The 9,550-nt window shown below is 31.4% G+C and overlaps 1 protein-coding gene across 1 annotated transcript; it reads left to right on the plus strand.

Annotated features, from left to right (window-relative positions):
• The first annotated feature begins 19 nt into the window (after positions 1 to 19).
• Positions 20 to 9,276, plus strand: LOC134724895 (MAPK regulated corepressor interacting protein 2-like). The gene is made up of 6 exons (XM_063588223.1): positions 20 to 214; positions 330 to 408; positions 4,341 to 4,468; positions 6,039 to 6,089; positions 7,673 to 7,723; positions 9,050 to 9,276. The coding sequence occupies exons 1-6, from the start codon at positions 163 to 165 to the stop codon at positions 9,115 to 9,117; spliced, it is 429 nt and encodes a 142-aa protein (XP_063444293.1). The 5' UTR covers positions 20 to 162; the 3' UTR covers positions 9,118 to 9,276.
• The last annotated feature ends 274 nt before the right edge of the window (positions 9,277 to 9,550 follow it).

Below are 9,550 nucleotides of genomic sequence, written 5' to 3' on the forward strand. Positions count from 1 at the left end.
TCGCGTCAAATAAATTTATGGGAACAGTTTATATTATTTTACGGCGAAGTCGACAGTTTTATTCGAGTTATTTCTAGACTTTAGGTAGAAATCTAAACTAAAAGTAGAAAGTTCTCGAATTAACTTTCATTTGCGCAGCAAGTTGCGCGATATGATAAGGGGATGTATGCATTGTCAAGAGGACCAAGTAAAATAGCTTCTAGCACAAGGAGAGGTAATATTTTCTGCTTTTTTGTGTGTTTGTTGGCATGTTTCATCGTCATGTTATACGCCATTTTAAAGAAAAAAATCTGTAGAATCGTTTTAAAGAGGTTTTATTAACGTTACAGGTCCTCCGAAAGCGATAGACAACCTTGAAATAAAGGACGTAGAAAATCAGCAAAAGGGGACTGGTGCATTGACTATGAGGTAAGAGAATGTTCTGGTAGGGCTGAAATGTATAGTACAGTGTAAAACAGCTGTTAAATCTAAGTGTCATTGAAAAATGCATGTGTTGTTATGAAACACGTGTTTGTACAGGATTAATGACTGGAGGATTAATGACCTTAAGACGATTATTTTCTTATCATGTGACTTTTTAAAATGAAAAAAACAACAATGACAATGTCGATATTTATGGTTGTATTTTGAAATCTAATAGTAAAATTAAAATTTGCAGTAACAGTCTCTTATACTGATGCAATGAATAATGATGAAAATAAGGTCAACAAAAATATGAAGCCATTGAAGGATTCTTACTATAAGAAATGGACAAAGTCCTGATCTTCATCTTCAGGATTTCAAAAAATAATTGATCATTACATGTAAGTTTAACATCGAGACAATTTTGAATGTCACCTGAAAGATAATACTCAGAAATAGTGTCTTTTATACATGTCTTAATTTTTTTCACATACTCAACATCTCTTACAAGTTGTGAATTAAATTTCCAATACCCCTTTCCCCGCTTAGCAAGACTGGCAGAAAAAGTAAAGACAATGGCAGAATGATCTGTCTTATAACCGGGTATAATCTTCGTGTTCTTCATAAGAGAATATATGTCCTCAGTGACTAAGAAATAGTCTAGTCGACTTTGTTTAATAGGAGACGGTTGACGCCAAGTAAATTTTCTGTCAGTAGGGTGACATGTTCGCCAAGGATCTAATAATTCTAATTTTTCAATAATTTCTTCAATCTTTTCACGAGATTTGGGATTTCTTTTATGTAAAATGTTATATGTATCTAGATTGCAGTCCTGGACAACATTCCAATCACCACATAATAAAATACTAGTATTAGCATACAATGCTATTTTATATAATATATCATCAAACAATAATGGTTCATCTGTATTATATCCATATAAACATACTAAAGTCAATCTCTGTTCAAATAAAGTGATATCAATAACAATATAACGACCATTCTGGTCAAATTTAGTGTCATGAATAGTAAAATCTAAACCCTTTTTAAACATGATACTAACTCCAGCGCTTCTATTGTTATGGTGACAAAAAATGCAAGTATTGCCCCATTCTTCTTCCCATATTTTTTCAACATCTTTACTGCTATGTGTTTCTTGAAAACATATAATTGAAGCATGTTTGCCCTTTGCCCAATCAAAGACATCCAATCTTTTCTTTTTATTAGAAAATAAACCCCTTACATTCATAGATAGTATATTAATATTATTATCTATTCCCATAGGTTATGTATATATAACAGATAGAACATAAACCCGAGAGCAAATAAGTTAATTGTAAAACAGTAATAAAGTACATATTGTAATCACATACACACAACACACATACAATAAAATGACACTGGTGATAATGTACAAAACACATCAGATTGGTTTCACAGTATTGGCATAAATTATGAACGGTTTTTAAAAATTAATAAAAAAAAAAAAAGAACACAATAAAAAAAAATGTATCAACATAGGCCTGAAGATTATCTTACTCAAAGTTAAAAAAATAAATAATAATGTTGTAGTCTAATAGTGATTTAAAGCACAGAATGAATTGATTGCTTCGTTATTTCTTTATTGAAGTCACAGAGGTGTAGCCTGGTAAAAGTAACTTGAATTGAAGGGGGAAACACCTGTTTGTTATCTTGAAAAATATATTGAATTATCTCCCTTATCATCAACACTTTCAACTTTGCTCATATACAATGGAATGGAGATATAACATAAACAGATGAGACCAACATTTTTACAATTTAAAAAAGAGTGAGAGTTATCTCCCTTATTAAGATCAGTATTTCAAAACAACTCATGAAGCTGTTTTCTTTCTAATTTTCTCTTCTATATTGTCAAACAAGTCAAACTTTATTCTCTGGTTACCAGTTTTACTGTTCTGGAGCTTCCCATATACACTACAGTTATAAAACCAAACATTCTCTAGTTTCCCAGTTAGGTTAAGTCTTGACATCAGTCCTAAGTTCTTTTGGGTGATATCATCATGGAATTTTATGTCTTTTTTCAATCCTTTTTTGCTCCTCATGATCTTAATTTTCAAATCTGTGTTTCTTACTTTGGCAATGATTGGTCGTATTGCCCCATCTTTTCCAGGAATGCGATGTATGGCAATCAAATCAGTAGGCTCCAAATTAATCTTCAAGTCTTTTTTAATAAGGTTAATAAATTCAGCATGTAGATGTTCATTGTTTTTTTCTGGATAGTTCACAATGCGAATGTTGTGCTTTCTTGAATATTGCTCATTGTAATTTGCAGATTTCAAAGCATCCATACTTCTTAAATTACAATCCTCCACTTTTTCATCCAACTCCTTGATCTTAATTTCTTTCTCCCTTAGTTTCTCCTTCAGAAGGTGATTTTCCATGTTTAGAGAATCAACATTGTCTTGCAACTGTCCTGTTTTTTCTCTTAACTTACTATTGAATTCTGCAGTGATAGAATCTTTTAGTGTATTCAGTAATTGACTAACAATACTTGTAACAAGTTCTTTTAAGTCGCTTTGTTTGACTAACGACTCTAAATCAGATTTGATCACTGTGTCCTGAAGGGATTTTTTTATATCTTTTAGGTCTGAGTGAATGCTCATAATGTCAATGTTGTCAATACTTTCCTCAGACACATCTGAATGGGTTCGTTTGTCTCGCTTTGGTGGTTTTTCTTGTTGATCTTTGTTGCCTCCAGGTTTCTTGGCAGCTAACAATGATTGTCATAATTATTTGGACTACCCCCCTCTCCGTCTCCCCAGTCCCAGTATCCTATATAAGCTCTAAAAAAGGGACAAACATAAAAGAGGGACAGTCAAACTCGTAAATCACAAATAAACTGACAACACTTGGTTAAAAATGAAAGAAAACAAAAAGACAAACAATAGAACACATGACACAACATAGAAAACTAAAGAATAAGCAACACGAACCTCACCAAAACTAGGGGTGATCTCAGGTGCTCCAGAAGGGTAAGCAGATCCTGCTCCACATGTGGCAACTGTCGTGTTGCTTATGTTATAACAAATCAGGTAAATAGTCTAATTTAGAAGGTAGCATTCATAAAAAGGAAGGGGATTGTAGTTACGACATAAGGAACATATCCGATATCATTTGTGAAACAGTCATCCTACTCGTGATGGCGTCTGTAAAGCTGCTTAACCATAGCTCATATTTCAATCTTCATACTTGTAGGTCTTAATGCTAGTTTTTGACAATTTGCAGACCATGACCATGATGACACGCAAGAGTTAAAAAAAGTAGATCACAGTAAAACACAGGGGTATCAGGTCCGTTCGCGCCCAATATACTTTCGCACCCTACACGATCGCACCTCGCACGTTCGCACCCAAGGTCCGTTCGCACTCTCCACGTTTTCGCCCAATATTAATTCAAATTCCAGTTGGATAATTGGAAAATCATGATTGTTGTTTTTAATTGCTTTCCTGTAAATACTGAATGTATTTATAGCTTGGTATGAGTAAAAGATTGAAGATTTCAAATGAAAAACACAAAAGATAAATCGATTTTGAAACAAGTCAATGAAACAAAGTTATAGCAATACACTAACCAAAACATGATTAAGAGTTATTCAACACAAAATAAAACGTTGACAGATTCCCACTTTTTTGTTAACAATACACTATCGATCACTATCCATGACCAAAGCATAATTTACTCAAGACAACAAAATAAAAAAGGCTGTCCCTTTATTTCGAGACAACGAAAACAATTATACTTATATATCAAACTATAGAATAATTGTGATTTCACTCGTGTATCTGATTAATATATAACTTAAGCAATTAGATGATAGTTGATAATATTCTCTTATTGTGTAATTACATGTACAAAGAAGACTATATTATATATTTGATATGTATTTAATCTTTTAGCTCTCCAAAACCTACGTTCAATCATCATCAAATGAATGGTAGAAGATCTGGTTACAATAAACAAAATCCACCACCTGTACAAGAAGCCTTTCCGCAGCACGAGGAGATAGTCAAATTTCTCACTGATGGTAAAATTTTATTGTGCAACTTTTATTATGAAATTAGGAGAAGCTACATTCATGACATTTCTGTTTATTCCTGACAAAATGACAATTGTGTATGATAGTCTTTGTACTGCATCTAAAAAACCTGAAAATGTACATTAAAAAAAACGAGTTTTGGTTTGGGGTCATGATTTTTTGGTGACATCACAATGTTTAGGAAAAATATGTAAATTGTTGGCCATTTTTAAATTATTTTTTTATCAAATAAATGTTTAGCACATGTGCCTTCCAAAATAGAATAAGTTTTGCTATATACAAATGTAGCTACTTTTGTAGCACTTACAATTTGTTTTATGAGGAAGTAAATGTGGCAAAAGTTAACCCAAATATTAAACGATTTGATTATTTTCCTTGGCTTTTGTAGAAAATTAAAAGCTGGCAAAGAGAATTTTTCATCACACTAGTTGCCGGTTTCCTGTATAAGGGTTAATGCATTTTATAAAAGCAGGGTGAACCCACAGCAGACATACATTTTTTTTAAATAGATTTTTTTTTTCAATTCTAATTTCCAATCTTTAACGAAGTTGACCTCAAACCAATGCTATCATGTCGTAGTTGTCACCCGAAGAACCATTTGGTTTCCAGACAATTACTTTAGTTTTAGTGAATGGATCTCCATAAGGTTTTACCATGAGGTTCAATACCACTAAAGGAAGGTTGGGATTGCTTTTTGGGGTTATGGTCCTTAAAGTTTAGGAATAAGGGGCCAAAAATAAGCATTTTTGTAGTTTTCAAATAATAACTTGTGTTTAAGTGTATGAATCGCTCTGAAATTATACCACAAGTTTCCATACCATGAAGGGATGGTAAGTAATGACTTTAGGATGTTATGGCTTAAAATGTTTTGGAATCTGGGGCAAAAAAGGGAAAAAAAAAAAGGTTTTTCTAGTCAATGGCAATTAAGACAATTAAGAAGCAGTGTAAGGGAGATAAATCAAAAACATTTAACATACAATGTTGGGGTACAAATGTATGTTGGGATTTACCTCCCTTACACTACTTGTAAACTATGTAAAAATAAATGTCAGGCTTAGGACTAATTGCAAAAAAAGGGGGGTGGAATATGTAGTAGTTTTCAATATTATTTTCCAAATTTCTCAAATTCCAAATTTTTGAAGAGTTTGAAAAAGAAATCTGTTATTGCACGATATTGCGCAATATATTTGTAAGATCTTGAAGTTTGTTTTGTGTCAGAAACTCATATTATATAAAACAAATATCACACAATTTAAATTTAGAGCTGCATCAAGGTTGAATGTCGTATCCATACTTGCCCCAACTGTTCAGGGTTCAACCTCCGTGGAGCACCTGGTTGAATTTTGGCAGTGAGTCACTTACTGTTTAGGGGTGTTCCTTTATAATGAAGAGCATTGCATTTATTTTGTTACCACATTCTGACTTTAGCTTTAGCAGGACATTTATGTAATTTTTGTTTTCAAGCTCAGTATTTTCCATACTTGTACTATTTTACTATTTGCAGATGTTTCTAGTCAAACTATTAACATCTATCTATTATTATCTGTATTTTTTACAGCTTGGAGTAAAGTCAGCAGTGAATTAGAATCAAAAAAGAATTTTAGAGAAGGTAAGAAGCAAGCAATAAAACAGCCATAACATTTTATTCATTCATGTCATAAGTCCTGTGATAGTTGTGCTAAGAGATTACATTAATAGAGTGCATATTCATGATACATTTTTTTAATGTATACAATGGGGATTAAAATGTCTCAAAACTTTGACTTGAGAGTTTGTAGATGTCTTCCATGTTTTAATTTTTACATAAATGTCACTCAGTGATCTCCCCACAAAGATTCAATTAGCTTCAATTTAATAAGAAATTTGAAATAAAAACAAATCAATAAAAACTAACCACGATATAGCCAACAGTACTACATGTACTTAAATGTCATTAAGGTGGTACCTTACACTACAGGGAGATAACTCTGTAAAATCAGCTAATTGTTTTAATTACGTTGTGTTGTTAAGAAAATATTAAGCTTCTCAATGATCAAAATAAGTGTTTGTCAAACTGCTATATAACCAGTGTAATTTTTCTGATAAAACGGATGGTTCAAATTTTTTGAAATTTTTATATTTTTGTCAAAGGGTCAAAGTAAATACTTTGTCAAAATTTTATGCAAATTAAATGAGCCCAATTAATTTTAGTTAGTGTTAAATACAAACAATTAACCAATAAAACAAAATAGCATTGCATTCAAAACACAGTTGATAAGCCATAAGAAAATCATTTAAGATAGCATCATATTACGTAAAGATGGTAAATGGCCCTAGGTAGAATGTAGTCCTAATCATTTCTTTTTATAGTAAATTTTTAAGAACTTACATTTTTGAAACAATTTTTTCCTATGGTCAATTTACACTATTAATTAAGATATTTATATTTTGTGATCTTTATCTCAAATAAAAAGAACCCTACAATTAACTTTTCTGTCAGTGGGTAGACTTTTGTCTTAGTTGTCATCTGAAAGTGCTGCTTTAATAGATACATCTTTACATTGGCCAGTCTCTTAAATACTGTGGATTCATTTATTTTCATTGGTACCATTTTTTGTGGATAAGGAAAATAAATGTTTGTTGATATTTAATTTTGAGGAATTGCTGAAGTTGCATAAATATCTATACGGAATTTGTCATTCATTGAGTATTTAAGTGCCAGTCTTTGTAAGAATCAAGCAATTTAGGTAAAAATTAAAACATGATTAGAAAATCCCACCGAGCTAATCATGCTATTTAATACTAACCATCATCCTGAGTTAAAAAGTATTAGTTTTTCTTTTGTGTGTGTCTGGTAATATCAAATAGCTTGGTTAGAAAATTGGTTAGAATGATAGCAAATTACAGAGTTATCTCCCCTTATTTGTTAATTTCTAGTGCATTTCAACCAAATTGTATCTTCTATTACCAGAACAGAAAATGGAAATGAATGTTATTTTTGTGCATAACTACATACTATGAATCAATATCAAATTGGGTGGGTTTTTTTTGTTCATGTTTTCACCACTGCCCGATTCTTAGGCAGACTGGCACTTTTTTAATGGTTCACCAGTATCAACGAAAATCCAGAAAATTTGGTATCTGATTTATAGTTATGAATCCACAGTACAATCTGGGTGGTGATATAACTTAATACTTTGTATGTTATTGTAGGTGGTCCAATTGTTTACAGAGACAAAGATCCAAATAATCCTGTTCTGAGAAGTAAGTAGTGAAGATAAGTTAACTATTAGAGTTGTTTACGTAAGAAATTTATTAGAGAACGGTGTGTGAAGGAAGATAAATGTATAAATGTATTTCAGTTGTGATTTAAGCACACTCAACAATGTTTAAGACTTATTCATATAATTTATTTGTATTAATTACCCATTTAAAATATCAATAGCTCACTTGTGAGATAAAGCACTTGGTGTCTGTTGTGGGTCATTGTTTGAAATTTATATTTAACATTTGTTAAAAAAAATCTTCTAAACAATTAAAACCACAAGTAAAATATAATATACCAACATTGTATACCAATTGAACATGAATTCTGTGGACTTCGCAAATCCTAAATGCAAGTTATTGACTTTTTATATAAGATAGCTACCTGTATTAATAAGAAGATGTGTTATGATTGGCAATGAGACATCAAAGTCATTATGTCTAAACTGAACAATTATAGGTCAAAGTATGTCCATCAGTCGGAGCCTTAATTAGCGATATAAATAAACTCATCATAGATACCAGGACTTAATTTTATATATATGCCAGACGCGCGTTTCGTCTACAAAAGACTCATCAGTGACGCTCGAATCCAAAAGAGTAAAAAAGGCCAACTAAAGTCGGAAGCTGAAGAGCCCCAAAATAACAAGTGTAAAACAATTGCAAACAGGAAATCAAAAGTCTAATCTTTATAAAAAAGAAGAAACAAGAAAAACCTATGAACACACAAACAAACAACAACACCTAGTATAAATTTAAAGGTTCATTTAGTAATTACAGTCATACAGCATTCCTGTCATTAGTATACATGTAATAAATGTCAATAATTTAATTTTAGATGTAAGATGTTTTCTGATTGGCTGACACTGTTTTGTTTATCAGCTCATATACATAATTGACTGTGACATCATCAGCAGTTTTTCATGGTTTAATCCAATTTAGAATTAAATTATAAGAAATGGCTAATATTTTTTCTGTCTATTTGAAATAACATAAAAATGTGGTGCACACTCTAACATAACCCTCTACATGGTTATAAGTGTGCATTATATTTTTATGTTATTTCTTCATTGATAGAAAAAATATTACAGTCATTCCTTAAATAGTTTTAGAAATACAATATTGATAGCTTTAGAAATACAAAATTGTTAAAAGAGTGATGTGGATGAAAGGAGTGATTGATTGTTGGTTGCTTAACGTCCAGTGGCAAATATTTCATGCATATTCATGACGTGGATGAAAGGAGTGAATAACATGTTTAACAATATTCAGTTCAAACATTTTGATGATGTTTAATATAAAAAAAATATTATTTTTTTTCTTCAGATTTTAAACCTTTTGATCTGGAGTCCTATTGGGGACAAAGAACATATGAGAAGATAACAAGCAGTTGATACAGCCTTATTATTTTAACTTTGCCATAGTTCTTTCATGTTAGTGTTGTACTGATTTTGTTGTTTTTTTATGACTGAGAAAGTCTGTCTGTTAGATGAACGAGTAAATGTTTTTGAGAGATGAATTTTTTATTTGTAATTAAAGAATGCAATTTTTTATTATGAATTCTGTCATCTTTTTTTACCCAAGTCACTGCACTGCAGGCAACAGTTGGTCTTGTAACAACACTACACTCTCAGTCTGTCCGTCTAAAAGTCTTCGAAAACTATGTTGTTGTTTGGAATACTTCTATATTTGGTCTGCAGCTAAATAATGACTAGTTGTTGCATGTAAGCAATTTTAACATCTTCTATCCCTTGACTTTCTGTTTGCTGATCATGATAGTATGCATTTTACAACATTCATTGATCATGATGGGTTTTAGTGTGTAAG

The sequence above is a fragment of the Mytilus trossulus genome, chromosome 7 (assembly GCF_036588685.1).
Source record: "Mytilus trossulus isolate FHL-02 chromosome 7, PNRI_Mtr1.1.1.hap1, whole genome shotgun sequence".
Lineage (NCBI taxonomy): Eukaryota > Metazoa > Mollusca > Bivalvia > Mytilida > Mytilidae > Mytilus > Mytilus trossulus.

What these genes read in the sequence shown, in the direction of transcription:
- LOC134724895 (XM_063588223.1), top strand. Translation starts at nt 163, where the DNA reads ATGTATGCATTGTCAAGAGGACCAAGTAAAATAGCTTCTAGCACAAGG. An exon ending in ACTGGTGCATTGACTATGAG is followed by an intron (nt 409 to 4,340) that starts GTAAGAGAATGT and finishes TTAATCTTTTAG; the next exon opens with CTCTCCAAAACCTACGTTCA. An exon ending in AGTCAAATTTCTCACTGATG is followed by an intron (nt 4,469 to 6,038) that starts GTAAAATTTTAT and finishes TATTTTTTACAG; the next exon opens with CTTGGAGTAAAGTCAGCAGT.